This window comes from Trachinotus anak, unplaced genomic scaffold, assembly GCF_046630095.1.
Source record: "Trachinotus anak isolate AG129_WGS33_773 ecotype Australia unplaced genomic scaffold, CSIRO_AGI_Tana_v1 ptg000024l, whole genome shotgun sequence".
NCBI lineage: Eukaryota > Metazoa > Chordata > Actinopteri > Carangiformes > Carangidae > Trachinotus > Trachinotus anak.
Window position 1 is genome coordinate 8,573,468 of NW_027273875.1, and position 14,955 is coordinate 8,588,422.

Below are 14,955 nucleotides of genomic sequence, written 5' to 3' on the forward strand. Positions count from 1 at the left end.
TTTCAAAAAATGGTATTTTATTTATCCATCTTAGCATTATTTATTATTGTGCACAACTTATTCCATTCTATTGATATTGACTTATCGACCAGCAATAAATCATGCTATTTACAATGAGCAGCACATACTGTAGATAAACCTATAAATCCCTGACCACATGCACCACAAATAATGTTAGATGTTGTAAACAATTCACAATACAGAAGACAAAGTATAGTGTCGGTCTGCAGGGCCAGATTCTATTGCTTTCATGGAAAACTGGCCTAAATGACAAATAACACTGTAACATTATTCATATGCGCTTCCAGTTCCCTCTTGTAAACATGAAAATCCACCTTCAAAGTGAACAGCCAGCTGATCAAGGCTTTTGAGTATCTATGTGAGTACGAGATAAAACACAACCTCGTGGAATTAGCCTTTCACATTCATCTTCTGCACCTTAATAAATATTTTCACTATTTCAATGCACAAAGTCTCTTTAAAATTGAATCCTTAAGTTCTTAAATTAAACAGTGCCCACAGAGTCAGTGTTCATTCAGGAATTCACTGAGCCACATCTTTCTGCCATGAGTCTTTCCAAGTCCACCTCTGAGCCACGTTGGTGGTGTGATCATGGGGCCCCATGCACCTCCATTTGGAGCTCTCCTTTTCCAAATACAGGTCACCACTGCAGCATGGTGAAGGCAAATCCATTGGGTCTTGCAAGCAGAGGTCAAAATGGTGACTCCCAGTACTGTTGTGCCCTGGTCATACCCCGTTTAATCTGTTCATACGTCACAAACATCACAATGTTCCAGGACCCCAGTCGCAAGAAAGAAGGCATGAACCTAACGGAGGCAAATGAAAGAAAAGTAAGCAAGTGTTGCAGACAGGTTATTTTACTCCTGTGTGGTTCACTGTTAGGTTAGGGTGTGTTTACCCTTTATAGAAGGCTGTGGGTCCTTCATTTGTCAGCATGGTGAGAGCACAGTTGATTGCACTGCTGTACTGACCAGCACCTGAGTTCATGAACCTTGTTTTTACTACATCCACAGGAGAAGCCACAACCGTTGTGCAGAATCCTGCACCAAAGGCAGCTGTGAAGTGGCAGGGCAGGTTGTCTGTAGGGGAACAAAAGCAAGGTCACATTCTTGCGTAACATTTGATATTTCGTCATATGACATGATTTGTGTAAGACGTTACAGTACTTGGAGTGATATCTCTGCTTTTTTTTGCCTCACCTGTCATTAGGTCATACTTCAGGATGAGTTCTTTGATCATATCATAGGTCACCAGCTCTGCACAGTTTACAATGGCATTACGGGTGATGTTGGGCATGCAGCCTGGAAGAAAGCAGAGGATGGTTCAAAAACCAGTGGAAGCTATTTTAATATTAAGAAAAGACAATTTTTTTTTTTTTTTTTTTTTTTACTAATTTTAAGTTAAAATAGGAAGTACCTCTCCAAAGGCCCCTAACTCCCTCATCTCGTGCAATCGTCCTGTAGGCATCCAGCGTGCCGTTGTATCTCTTCCCACCATCAGCAAGTCGCACCTGGGCTTGGAAACGCACCTTCACCACATCTGTTGGTTGTGCAAAAGCCACAGCCATGGCTCCTGTGGTACAGCCCGCCATGAGCCGAGTAACAATCCCAGCACCTGTGAACAATGTTTGTATCAGTCACAATGACGCCTTGTTCATACAACATATTGCTCATTTAACAGTGATACTCAGGTTATGAAACGCACTCTCAGTGCCTCGTGTGTAGAATTGCTTCATGGAGTCGTAAAGACCAATTCGGACAGACGCGAAGCTCATCTGCCTCTGGAGTCCTGCCACTAGTCCATTGTAAAGACTCCTGGGCCCCTCTGTACGCACCATGGTGGTGATGGTGCCAAACACTCCGCGATACTTCATTGTGCTGGCCCCTTCAGTTTTAGCAGCCTCCCCCTGAATCTGGGCAATAGAATGGCATTCAGAGCTTCTTAGCAGTAAGTAAAAAAAATACAGACATTTAGAAGAAAACATAAAGTCTAAATGCGTCAAGCCATTTTAAACACTGTGCTTCCAACCTGTAGTCTGACTTTGGCGGTATCCAATGGAAAGGTGACGAGGTCAGCAATGCAGGCTGCGGTGCCTGCTCCGAAGAACTTAACTGCCGCAGAGGGCACCATGTCTTGGGGTTTCATGCCAACCATTTCTACACCTGGTTTAATGACACAAATGGAAAAATCTGCTCTCAATGCTATTTGCCCTGGACCTCTGTGTATGTCACACGTCATACACATTCTTCTGAGCAAGACAGACACACACAGAAAACTCATCTTTTCTCACATTTAATCACTTTTGTTTGCTCCGATTATAACATCTAACTGTAATAAAATCAAAGTGTACAAGTAATCTTTAGTGCACTAGGTGGTTTAGCTCTATTTAAAGTGCCCATGCTAAAAATTGTGCATACCTGGAATTGTGTGTAAAGAAGAATTTCAAGTTTTTCTCAAGAGGAACACTAGTTTTTGGAAGTGGTTCTGTTGTGGAAATGCCTTTGGCCATAAACTCTATTTGAAGTGAGCCAGCCAGCATACCACCACTCACTGTAAAAAAAAAAAAACCCAAAAAAACCAAGCATTTGTCACTAACTTGCAATCGAAGAAGAATTTCACTTGTTGGTTTCATGTATTTCATCAGTGGTTTAATCATTATGACGACTGATTAGTACATCATACTTCAGAAATAGGGGAGACAGACATGCAAATATATATATTTCAAACAAATATTGAATATAACTGATATTCATTGTAAATATTATAAATCTACTATTTATATATTAAGTGACATAAGTGGAGTCTGAACCAATGAAAAGGTTAGTTTACCTGGAACGTTCTCCAGGAAAGTTGTAATCCAGCACAGTGGAGGGAATATAGAATCCTATAGGCAGTTAGTCCCTTTGGCGTCTTTGTGGCCTGCTGTGTTCTCACTGTTTCGGTGACGAAGAAGCTCCTGAATTTATAGGCACCTTTGGCACATGACTGCATGGTAGTCTGACAAGCTGTACACATCTGTTACGTGAATCTCGTGTTTACCAGAGTCTGTGAGAGGCAGACAGATATTTGAGCACTTGTTGATCTGCTGCTGGCGGTCTCATTATAGTGGTCTGCTATGGACTTATAGTCTATGAGCACATGTTAAAGTTTATAAGAATTTCATTGTTTCACAGCTAATATCACAAAATTTACTTGCAAACAATATCATGAAAATGTGTGTTTCAAGTTATAACTTCAGATCTTGGAGGTTACATAAAATTTCAACTTTAACATGTGCAGATATCAGCTCATGAACAACACTGACATCAGGCAGCAGGCCTCATGTTCCAGTTGGCTGATACTGTGGGCATGGATGTGACCAATCAGACCAAGAGGCCTGTCAGGATTCCCTAAATGTTTTCACGGGGCATTTGACTGGCTGACAAGAGGTCTCTAGTGGACAACATTTGCGCTACATCCTTTAAGTTTTAGTGCCCCTGCCCCACAACAAAATGCAAAACTAGTTTAGGAGCTGCAGGAATTCCCTCATCCCTCCTCCCTGCAAGTGATAAAGTCACAAAATGTTCCAGGCTAAGGAACCGCCATGCTTCTTAGCCAATCCATTCAATGAACGAGGGTGGGTGGACGCACATAGCATCTGTGTGCAATCATTCAACCATTAGCATCTGTTCAGGCAAACTAGCAGCACCCAAAGAGAGGACTGGATGCTGAGTGGAAAGTGTTGAAGTGGGCAGACACAAGTGTTGGTGTTCTTGAGTGTGCATGCCTCCATACATGTGACTTTCCATTGCAGCTCCAGGTCATGGCCCCAGCAAGCTTACGTCACTCATGCGGTTGACCATGCAAAACAGCCTCCACTATGTTTCACCTGCCGTTACATGTGTTGTTTTATTCCCAAAACTGCCCTGCTAATCCTCTTCATGTACCACCAGTGTTTCCCCCCCCCCCACACAGCTGCGTTATCTGTTTGTCTTTATACTGTGAGTCAGACAGACATCACTGTATTAAGTTACAGTGATTTCAAATTACATGTGTTAAGGTTCACAAGACCCTCGAGTTTGTTTTTGTAAACAAGGCTGAAGAAAATGCTTTGTTTATGACAATCATCTACACCTTTGACCTATGACACATTTTTGTATTTTGTATTTCCAGTTATTAAAGTGGCCATAAACTGAGTGTGCATGTACAAGAACCTTGTGTGGGAAGTTTTGGTGTGTCCATTTTGACTTTTAATATTTATTAATATTCACTTTTTTAAAAATATCTTATATTTAATTTCTTATATTTAATCTCTTATAATAATAATAATAATAATAATAATAATAATAATTATTATTATTATTATTATTATTATTAGAGGTAGTAATAGCAGTAGTGGTGGTGGTATGTACTTTTACTTGTGAGAGTTTATTCACATTTAAATATTATGGTGATATACAAATAAATGTGATCAAACTGTCCACCGTGTACAGGTGTTACTGGTGGTAAAGAGACTGAAGGCAATAATACATTTAAAATTAATTTCTACTGCAATTAAGAACTTTGATTCATGCATTTTCTGAAAAAGTGATGCTGCTTTTCACCACCTGCTTCCTTGGCCGATGCTAAAAACAGATTCTTGAGAACACAGCGTGAGTAACCTTTGCACAGACAGACCAGTAAACAACTCACTGGACCAGCTTCAACCAGTCTGCAGTGACCTCCCCTACAGACCATGAAAATGAAACTGAGCCGGCAGCCTCTCGTCACTGTGTTCTCATGCACTTTGAATACCACGAATCTTGTATCAGTCCAGTGAAACAGCTAATCTCCGTTACACTATAAATAAAGACTATTATGTTATAAATAAAGTCAGCCACTGCGTCACTTAAAGGTTAGTAGAGCACAGTACTGCTGTATAGCCCACCATGCCTTTTTTGTTCATTCATTCATTCAAACCTGTTCACATGTGAACTTCTGTCTTACCTTTATTTTGACTAATTATTTGGTAAGACAGGAATGAAAAGAAAACAACCGTCATGTGGAGTTTTTTTCTTTCTTTTTTTTTTGGAAAATATTTTCGAAATATCAAATCTGAGCCATTTGTACCTGACTCAAGCTTCGAGGTCCTTTCTGGAATTCATTTTTGACATATAGTACTTCACAGCACACGTGAAGAGATACAGTATTTCACAGGGACAACAAATGAACCCACATACCAGGAATGACTCAGCTGTCTGCTAATTTGGCTCGCCTCGTTTTTGGTCAGACTATACAACAGCAAGTAACAGTCTGATATACTTCCACTGTGGCAGGACAGGATGTTCATAAGCTAAGGCTATAGCTGTCTGAGGACATAAATGGGCTTCTAACATTGGGCTAAATCACAAAACACAGCACTCTATAAGCACATTAAACTCAGTGAATATATACCCAAATCTACATCGTCATAGAATGTTATAATTATGAATTAATTTGCCTGAAAGAGGGCAAATATTGCCTTAAAAATAAGTATAATACAGAGATTATTTAAAAAAGATTAAATACAAAGACTGAAAAAAAAATGAAAAAAAAAAGACAAATATGTCTCCTAAAGCTCAAAGAGCACAGAAAGAAAACATCCTAAAAACATCCTATCACCCCTTAATGCAGTCCAGCTAATAGCCACTAAAGCACCAGTCCATGAAATGTTTTTCCAGCCAACCAACAGGGAAGACACATGGTCTGCCTTCTGATGTGCTCAGTGTAGTATAGGCCACATGTTCCACATATGAATATTGTGCCCTCTGTTGACTACAACTGGATAGTCAGCTGGGGACCTCTGGGCTTCACTTTCAAAATGTCACTGAAAGAGACAGACACCAACTACGAAGACACTAAATGGCTGCAGAGACAAAAGGCAACATCAGGAGGCAGAACGTTCACAAAGAAATGCAAAATGACCACAAAGAGGTGCAAAACAACTATAGAGAGATGCAAAAATGACTAAAGACACTAAACAATCAGAAAGAGATGCAAAATGAGCACATGATATGTAGAATTACTGCGCAGACACAAAATGACCAAAACAACCACAAATAGATGTAAAATGGCCTCAAAAAGACACAATAAAACTACAAAGAAACAGAAAACAACCACAAAGAGCTAAAAACAATCGCACTGACTGACCCAGCGATGAGGGGGTAAACCCAACATTTTGACCATGGTCCTGTTTCTACATTGTGTCAGTGCTGATTGAACAAGATGATTATCACCCGAGTCATCACCACTTGGTGATGAATGCATCTTTGTCACAATTTGTAAGGGAAAATTGTATGTGAGCAGCTATGTCCTCTCTTGTGCATCTCACAATCAAATTAGCAAGTCTGCAACTGTAGACGATCAGCTGTCACAACACACTCTTTATGTAACCGCATTTACAAATCTCTCAAATGTCTCCCATTGAACAACAGTGAGTCAGATAACAAGACTGAAACTGCAGCTACAGTGTTCATGAGGCTGCAGCTCCCAGTGATCATAGCCACACTCTGAGGCTCTCTCTGACCTCTAGAGAAGTCACCGGCAGCAAACACATTATTCTGCTCTGCACATATATTTGTTTTGTTCACTTATTGACAAGGGTGTCTCCAGTGGTTTCGAGTGCGTGGTGCAATTCCACAAAGTTGGGGGACTTGTGAAAGTCAAAATAAATTCATTGAAGTCAGTGCATCAGAGTCTGGAAATCCTGACTTTTTGCCCATCATATAGGCCTACATAATAACTACATTTCCCACAATGCAACATGCATTGTTGTAGCCTCAAAATGCAAGCTGAGATAACCCTTATGACATTACTGACATTCCTACTTTGTCAGCCTTGAACAGGCTCCTTCAGAGCCACAGAGGACATCATTCATCTGTTTTCACAGGCTGAGTGGAACTAACCACGACAAGTAAACTAAACTTCATGTGGAAAACTGGTGGAGCTCCCCTTTAATTAAATTCAGTCTCAGCTACATGGGTAAAGATCATAGCGTACACGACTGCCACCTTGTGTTCAAGAATATTGTAAGCTAGAGAACACAATTTGCTGTTGCTGTCATGAAGTCATTTAATTAAATCATATGAATGTGGAAAATTATAGTATCCATTGAAAAATCAACTTCAGCTTGAAGTGATGTGATGTCGGGACGGGCTTTCATTCAAATTTCAACTCAAGATTTTAGGAGCTGGCCAATACAAGACAAAAGGTTTAGCAAATGTTGTATTTTGTAAAATTTTGTGTAGTATATTAGGTCTGTGATGGTTCCCAAATGGGGGTCAGGTCAACCCAAGAAAGAAAGAAAGAAAGAAAGAAAATAAAACAATGGGAAATGGGAAGCAATGATTACAAAACTACAACAAAGGACTCACAACAATAAATGTTGTAAACTTTTTATATACAAAGGTTGTACACTGTAGGCAATTTTGTGGTCAGTAGATGGCAGTAATGATTTAAAAGGTCTATGTCACCCTGCAGGGAAAGAAAATCGACGAAGAAGAAGAGAACCGACCCAAAATAATAATCACAGCAGCAGCAGCAGCAGCAGAAGAAGTGAAGATTAGCGCTAGCTGCTAGCTGCTAGCTTGTCAGGCAAACGTAGTCAGCGTCAGCTGATATTTGTTCAATGTCTGGCTAGCGTCGGTGCAGGTGTCAAAGCAAAATCATATGCTGCGAAAGAGAGGGAAGGTCATATTAAACAGTCCCTGACAGAGACCGACCCACTTTCGACAACATGGAGAAACAGTTGCATTTGAACCTGTTAGCTTCCAGACCTCCCATGGCAGGTGGTTTTCAGTCCAGCTCCAAGATGAAAATGGGGTGAGTTAGCATCTTAATAGCATGCTGTCAATTGCGTCGGCTCTCTCACGCTACATTTAATATAACCCACCATCACATCAGCTGCTCTCTATTCATGAAAACACAGACTGGACTCGTATCTTTACAGTTCGTCAAAGCTAAACTGGTGGTGTTAGCTCAGGCTAAGTTAGCTAATGCTGCCAGAGTTTGGACCGTCGGTGGCGGATGAAACGCCTTGTAAACGTTGTATAATATGATTATTCTTGACATATAAGCATTTTGGAAGTGTATCAGGTCTCAGTTCAATCTGGCAGAACTGATTAGCTAAGATATGTCAGGGTGGACAGTGGCCATTCATGACAATACACCCAAAACAGTGTCTGAAGATATTAATCTCAATACTAAAACTAAGGCAGATTTTATTCTCAAGAGATCCCATGGCAGGGTTTTGGGCACCATCGATTTCCATGTAGACAGCCTGCGTAGGGAGGGTCAGGACTTGTTATTGCTTGTTTCTATCAACATGTTACAACAGTTGTATAAACAAGTGTGTGCTTTTGGTAGAGATGTAGCCATATAGTATCTTTTGCAGTTTGAAAGAAACAGTATCCAAGCTGTCTTGAGTGTGTGTGGAAAAACTAAAAGTAAACCAACACACAACCCTAAACAAATATAGTTATGAGTGTTTTTAGTTTGAGGTAAAAGCATAATGATTTCAGAAGGAATAATACTGAATGAAACAGTGAGTTAAGTTGTTGCATGTGATTTGGTCTTGCTGAATAATATTGTGTTGAATTTCACAGTTTGTTGCTTGCATAACTTTGAATATCCCTCTCTCTCGTCATAGTCTTTAGTCTGCATGAGTGATTTTGTCTCTTTAAACGTGCAGCATTTGACCATGAGAAAAAGCTGTTAGAAATGACTGTGTATTTTAATAACCCTGCTGCAATATGAGATTGGTTTACATTTTGCTTGTTTGTTTTTAATACAGACCTGGACGGAAGAGAGATTTCTCCCCCCTGCCCTGGAGTCAGTACTTTGAAACCATGGAAGATGTTGAGGTGGAAAATGAGAATGGCAAAGATATATCCATGATTTGTGAAAATCCAGCGTGAATTGTTGAAATTCTGGGTGTACGGCATTCACATCCATTCTTTATACCAGTGTGTGATCCAACTTCAGGGTGGTACAGAACATTTGAAGATAATAATTTACAAATAATGTTTGTTCTCCATTGAGCAGCATCTATTTACTGTGTAACTCTTGCGCAGCTCTGGTGTGTATTTCCTTGACTACTTTGAACATTTTCAGAATCTACTGCAGTGGTTCCCATGGTCCTGTGCTCCTCCTGCTCCATGGAGGAGGCCACTCTGCACTTTCCTGGGCAGTGTTCACTGTGAGCATAATAACTATTACAGAGGCTCTGTAAAATCTTTATTAAATTATATGTTCAAATACAGACCAACACAGTGTGGAATATTCATGAAGCTGCTATTTTTTTTTTCCAGCGGTACAGCGTATCCTGTGCAGTATTCAGTGTGAATGTTTTTATGTATGTGTCCTTGTAGGCTGTCATATGCAGCAGGATCAACTGCAGGGTGGTGGCTATGGACCTTCGAGCTCATGGTAAATATATAGGTAGTCGCAGGACACAACATTAGGAATAGATTTTATTCACAGTTTGGGAAATGAAGATCCTGGTAGAGATTGGTCAGTTTGGTTAGATAGTATTATCAATCCCCTTTGAAATAATGCTCTGCAAAAACATGTACATCCTGTGATTTCTGGTCAAATGTATTCCACTTGAGTCAAAAAGGGAAATCCCCGACAGCTGTCGACTTCACCGCATCCCAATACATTTATCTTATTATTGGCTTTATGTCATAATGTATTATATTCAACAATGTAGAATGATTAGATAAAGAAGTCACTTTTTACTGACAACAAGAGTTTAGGTTTATATGGACTTAAAATTGCCACTCCAGTACTACATGTTAAGCAGTAAAATTTCTGTACCAAAGTAGCTTGATGACATTCCTACCCATCTGTGATTAGAGGCCAACACTCCCCACATCATGTATCCTCCTGTATCAGCTTGCAGGTCTTTTTTTTTTTTTTTTTTTTGCTTTTTTATGCACTTAGGTGAAATTTGCTCCTCTCTCTTCACCTGCAGGCGACACCAAAGTGAAAAATCCTGAAGATCTCTCTGCAGACACCATGGCCAAGTAAGTTTCTTTGTGTGCAGTTGAGACAGATACTGTGTAAGCACCACTCACTCTCTTAAACAGCTTAGTTTTGCAACACAGAAAAATTTGGGAAACCTACTTGACTGTCTCTTTAAACTTTAAAAGAACTTTAAAATGATTATACGTCACAGGTTTCTCATGTCATTGTTGTATAATTAACCTTGTCGTATCTGATTGTATCTTCAGAAACACTGACATGTAGGATTGAAACGTAGCAGCATTAACAGGTTATCCTTGTTTTTTCTGTCAAAAGGGATATTGGCAAAGTGGTGGAGGTGCTGTATGGAGAGAACCCTCCTCCGATCATGATTATTGGACACAGCATGGGTGGGGCTATTGCAGTTCACACAGCTACTGCCAATCATATACCATCCCTGCTTGGCCTGTGTGTTATCGATGTTGTAGAAGGTAAGTTATTGCGCTCTCTCAAACAGGAACATCAAAGATAGATATTTATCACTTTTTGCTGCTTGATTGAGCAAACAGCACGTTGATTTTTACTGCTACTTTAAATTAGCAGTACATGTATATGATAAATAAATAATGAAATAAAATCAAAATAATGATTAGCTCAGTACAGTGTTAGTGGGTATATTAACAAAATGTGTTGATTGCATTCAGGTACTGCAATGGATGCTTTGAACAGTATGCAGAATTTCCTCAGAAGTCGACCAAAGACGTTTAAATCTCTGGAGAATGCCATTGAGTGGAGGTAAGCATGAAACCCTTTGATCAGTATGATCAGGCCAAAGTTTACTCTTCTGCTGTTTGGTAAATGTTAGAAAAACTGACAAACATTATTTACTACAACCAACAGGAGCCTTGTTTAAAGATTTTTTTTGTGTTTTTTGCTTCTCTTGAAAAGCTTTCAGGGTTTCTGCCAGAAAAGTTATTAGGCAACTTATGTCAGGTGGGTGGCAAGTCAGGCTTGCAATAAGCTGGCAAAACCCTGGCTTTACTTAGAAGAGCCTCTATTCTTAGAGTTTAGATCATCAAGCTCAAGCTTGGTTTGCCTCCAGGGATGGAAGTAATGAGTTACCTTTGCTCTCATTACCCTAACAAAGTTGTTTTTTTGTGTACTTTTGTGTACTTTTTTGTGTACACTCTTGCTGAAGTACTTTTTAACTCAAGTATTTTACTTTACTATATATAAAGTTAAAGTTCACAGAATAAAAACAAAAGTCACCTGATGAGGTTATGATTAATGCATTAAAACATTACAAATGAAACGAGCCAAATCAGCAGCTGCAGCAGAGAAGAAGCTGCTGATTTGATGCACAAGTGTTCCCAAATCAAACACACCTACCATGTTGCAACCAACAGATGCATGCTGGGTCAGGCCAAATGTTAAAATACTGACTAGTGGATCCTTCAGCTGTGAATTCTACATTCACTTCTGGCGTCAGTGCGGTGTGAACCACCCTTCTGCTGTTTTTGATAATGCCTGTGGCGACTACAGAGCTCATCAGCGCAGTGTTTGAAAACTTGGAGCAGCACAGTGAGACCGAGGCTGAGTGGACTGGTTATTCTTGCACTGAAAATGAACAAGCAGAGAAGTTGGATTTAGAGCAGAATGTGGAGGACTTCACGGTGCACAAGACTCAGAGTGATGTTCAGACAGGTTTGTGCAACAAATGATTGATGACTCACTGCGCAGCATCAACAACTACTGTGTTGCCGAGCAACGTAGAGTTTCGTCTGAGTTTGTTGACTGCAGTTGTTGTGTACTTGAAATTGTTTATGCATCTCTGCATTTTCTGCTGCTTTATTCTGTCAATAATTCTACAAAAAGTGGCAGCTATTTGATTTATGTTGCTTAATATTTCTACATTTGTTCTGTTGACAAATTATACGATATATAGGGACACATTTTAACTAACTTACTTTGTACACTTTTACACAAGTATTTTTACTCCTGCTTGAGTAAGAAATTTCTTATAAGTAACAGTACTTTTACTTGAGTACAATTTTCCAGTACTCTTTCCTACCCGACTGCTTCTTGTGCCTAAAAATGTTCTTTTCCTTTGCTGTCAGTGTGAAGAGTGGCCAGATCCGAAACATAGAGTCAGCACGGGTGTCAATGGGAGGCCAAGTGAAAAAGTATGTCTGCTCTTTCTCTCATCAGCACATTAAGTGCTGAATGGGTCTGCAAGATTTATTTACCACTACTCTGACATTCACAGATGTGAGGAATCCTCCAGCAGTCCAGGTGTCTCTCATAGCATCGGTGAAGGTATAATAGAAGAGGAAGAGGATGAAGAAGTGGAAGAAGAATCCAACAAGAAAAGAATGAAGGAAGATGATCAGGAGGTTCTGTTCCCCTTTGTCCTTATCTTTTTCATGTAACATATATGTGTATATGTATGTGAAAAGAGGTTGAAAAATACCTAAAAAGGTTGATTTCACCAATGCAGATTAAAAAGGAAAGCATCTTTACCTGGCGAGTGCAGCTGTCAAAGACAGAAAAGTACTGGGATGGCTGGTTCAGAGGCCTGTCTGCTCTCTTTCTCACCTGCCCTGTGCCAAAACTGCTTCTGCTCGCAGGTTAGATCTCTCACTTAGATTGTTATTTGGTAGTTCACACATAAAACGTACCTGGATTTGAAGTTTGGGGCAGTCCCACTTGTTTTTTATTTTTCCAAGCTCTTTTGCCATTGATTGCACAATTTCACCCTTGACCTGTTTTCGTTGTACAGGAGTGGACAGGCTTGACAAAGACCTAACTATTGGACAAATGCAAGGTAAGGAGCACAAATGGATATTTTATCCTTAGGTTCCAGTTTTCATTTGTCACGTCATATACTGTCAAATATAGCTCACAGACCACAATCGTAACCGTGATCTCACTGTTGTCAACAGGGAAATTTCAGATGCAAGTCCTCCCTCAGTGTGGTCATGCTGTCCATGAGGATGCACCTGAAAAAGTAAATGGTGTTTACCTGAGCATATACTGTACTGTAGCATTGGCCTGTGATGGTTTGGTTTAAATTAGGGCTTTTTTGTCCATTTGATCAAGATCAGTTTGTTGCTATTTTTTTTAACCCTTGTCCTCTGTCATCTGTTGTTAGGTAGCAGATGCTCTAGCAACATTTATGGTCCGGCACAAATTCACTGAGTTTAAGGAAGGATATCTGTGGTAAGTGAACTCCCTACCAAAGAATGTGCACACTGTGCAAAATTTGTTACATTTTCAAGCATCTCGTTGATTTTTATTGAACTTTAGTGTATTCAATATAAAATAGACTGAAATGTTGGACAAAATTTAAGTGAAAATTGCAGATCATAGAGCTGCAGTATGCATACTTTGATCTTTGAAATTTGCAGTGACATGAAATGAAATAGTTTTGTTTGAAGATCTGAGGCAGTAGTTGCAATATAGGATATGCAGATGCAGAACCTACATTGTCTTCTTTTAATCCATTGTCTTTATTTTGTTTTTCTACAGCTAATTTCCAGTTTTCAGTTTAAATATAGCCAGCAGCCATGGAAGAAATGTTTCAAGTTTCATCAACATCATCGTACAATTTAACAGAAAATTAAAGAAAATATACCAAGCATAATTATCATTATCATTATTATGATTATAATTATTATTATTATGTTGCTTTTGTTATGTAGATACTTTGCCTTTCAGCTTTGCCTTATTTTTATTTTGACACACTGGGATTTGATTATACTTCTCCTTTACAAAGCTTTTTTTTGTATTATTATTTCTGAAAATGTAATGCTCTCCTTGTTTTAATGTTATATTTCGAGTGAGTGCATCATTGTTAATATGTGTTTGTAATGTTTGAATTCAAACAACAATTAAAGATGGATGCAGCGAACAAATGTCACTCATGCTTGTATATTTACTATGTGTATTAAAAATCTGGTACTTTATTTGACATGGTATCATGTAGGAAGATAAATCTAACTGGTGAATTGTATAGGTGACAAATGTATGGTGAAATCAAAAATTATAGTTTTCTATTATCTCATTACACTTACTTAGTATGAAATTCATATTTCACATACACCATATTTCACATAAACCAACCTTGAAATGTCTGAATGTGTTGACAAGTTTTTTTAATTCCAAAGCAAAGGATGAAGCTTAGCTTACCTTCACAGCATTAATGTCACTCAAAGTGATTATAGATTAAAACAGAGTTTGGTTTAGTCCGACAGGGATGGGACTGAGCTTTAGTCTTTCTTGCACATTATTGTGTAGGTGATTTAACATAAACTCTTTTATGAGATTCTGTTGCCCAGTCTAGATTTGTACACATGACTTGACAGCGACTGCTTTCTGTGCTGCATCAATGGTTCAGGCTGGACGGTCTTAATCAATTTGATTAAGGTAAAACTTTCTCAAGCCACCATCTAAGTGGTGTTATGAATGTAAATTTCTCTTAATCTAAATATCTCTTTATCTAAATATAAGAATTCATTCCACCCTACTCTTCCCTCAACTGTTTAGGATATATACCATCTTGTTTAAATGCTTTTGCTTTATTTTGTTACTGAAAATGCTCCATTCCCATTCATATTGTAGCTATATGTAAAATGTGTATTAGGAATGTAAAGATCATTGTGCTAAAATTCAAAGTTTGGTCAAACTGGTGGAGAAAATTACTTTTTCGTTCTTTTTCTTTGTTTTGGGGTAGGAAACTTCTGAAGAAAAATCTCATTTATTTTTGCATGGGAGTTATTTTACATGATGTGTTTTTTCAGAACTGTAGCTTCATACACAATATTGAAACATTAGTAACATCTATTAATATATAATTTTTAACGTTCTTCCTTGAGAGCATCCCAAAGAAGATCTGTTCTCCTGCGGTTGGTTAACAAAACAGGATCCAGCAGAAACGTTGTAGTTAGGGTTAGGGTTGAAAAGTTGTAGTTTTCT

At 38.9% G+C, this 14,955-nt stretch overlaps 2 protein-coding genes across 3 annotated transcripts; one reads left to right on the forward strand and one right to left on the reverse strand.

Annotated features, from left to right (window-relative positions):
- Positions 1-3,006, reverse strand: LOC139607817 (dicarboxylate carrier UCP2-like). Of its 2 annotated transcripts, XM_071461039.1 has the most exons (8): positions 2,851-3,006; positions 2,439-2,571; positions 2,050-2,183; positions 1,726-1,933; positions 1,438-1,635; positions 1,221-1,322; positions 920-1,100; positions 1-827 (listed from the first exon to the last, which is right to left on the reverse strand). In XM_071461039.1, the coding sequence occupies exons 3-8, from the start codon at positions 2,173-2,175 to the stop codon at positions 713-715; spliced, it is 930 nt and encodes a 309-aa protein (XP_071317140.1). In that variant the 5' UTR covers positions 2,176-2,183; positions 2,439-2,571; positions 2,851-3,006; the 3' UTR covers positions 1-712. The 2 variants fall into 2 exon arrangements, with proteins under 2 accessions (XP_071317140.1, XP_071317141.1); XM_071461040.1 differs by lacking the exon at positions 2,439-2,571 and having other exon boundaries at positions 2,851-3,003.
- Positions 3,007-7,565: 4,559 nt separating this feature from the next.
- On the forward strand, positions 7,566-13,900 carry ppme1 (protein phosphatase methylesterase 1). Its single transcript, XM_071461207.1, has 14 exons — positions 7,566-7,839; positions 8,810-8,903; positions 9,122-9,214; positions 9,387-9,444; positions 9,992-10,043; positions 10,318-10,472; positions 10,686-10,776; positions 12,099-12,164; positions 12,248-12,374; positions 12,479-12,608; positions 12,761-12,805; positions 12,924-12,988; positions 13,133-13,200; positions 13,510-13,900. The coding sequence occupies exons 1-14, from the start codon at positions 7,754-7,756 to the stop codon at positions 13,511-13,513; spliced, it is 1,134 nt and encodes a 377-aa protein (XP_071317308.1). The 5' UTR covers positions 7,566-7,753; the 3' UTR covers positions 13,514-13,900.
- The last annotated feature ends 1,055 nt before the right edge of the window (positions 13,901-14,955 follow it).

Coding starts and splice junctions, on each gene's coding strand:
- ppme1 (XM_071461207.1), top strand. CDS start 7,754: ATGGAGAAACAGTTGCATTTGAACCTGTTAGCTTCCAGACCTCCCATG. Junction 7,840..8,809: donor AGCTCCAAGATGAAAATGGG/GTGAGTTAGCAT, acceptor TTTTTAATACAG/ACCTGGACGGAAGAGAGATT. Junction 9,445..9,991: donor TATGGACCTTCGAGCTCATG/GTAAATATATAG, acceptor CTTCACCTGCAG/GCGACACCAAAGTGAAAAAT.
- LOC139607817 (XM_071461039.1), bottom strand. CDS start 2,175: ATGGTTGGCATGAAACCCCAAGACATGGTGCCCTCTGCGGCAGTTAAG. Junction 1,934..2,049: donor CCGCCAAAGTCAGACTACAG/GTTGGAAGCACA, acceptor TCTATTGCCCAG/ATTCAGGGGGAGGCTGCTAA. Junction 1,101..1,220: donor GAAGTATGACCTAATGACAG/GTGAGGCAAAAA, acceptor GTTCCCCTACAG/ACAACCTGCCCTGCCACTTC.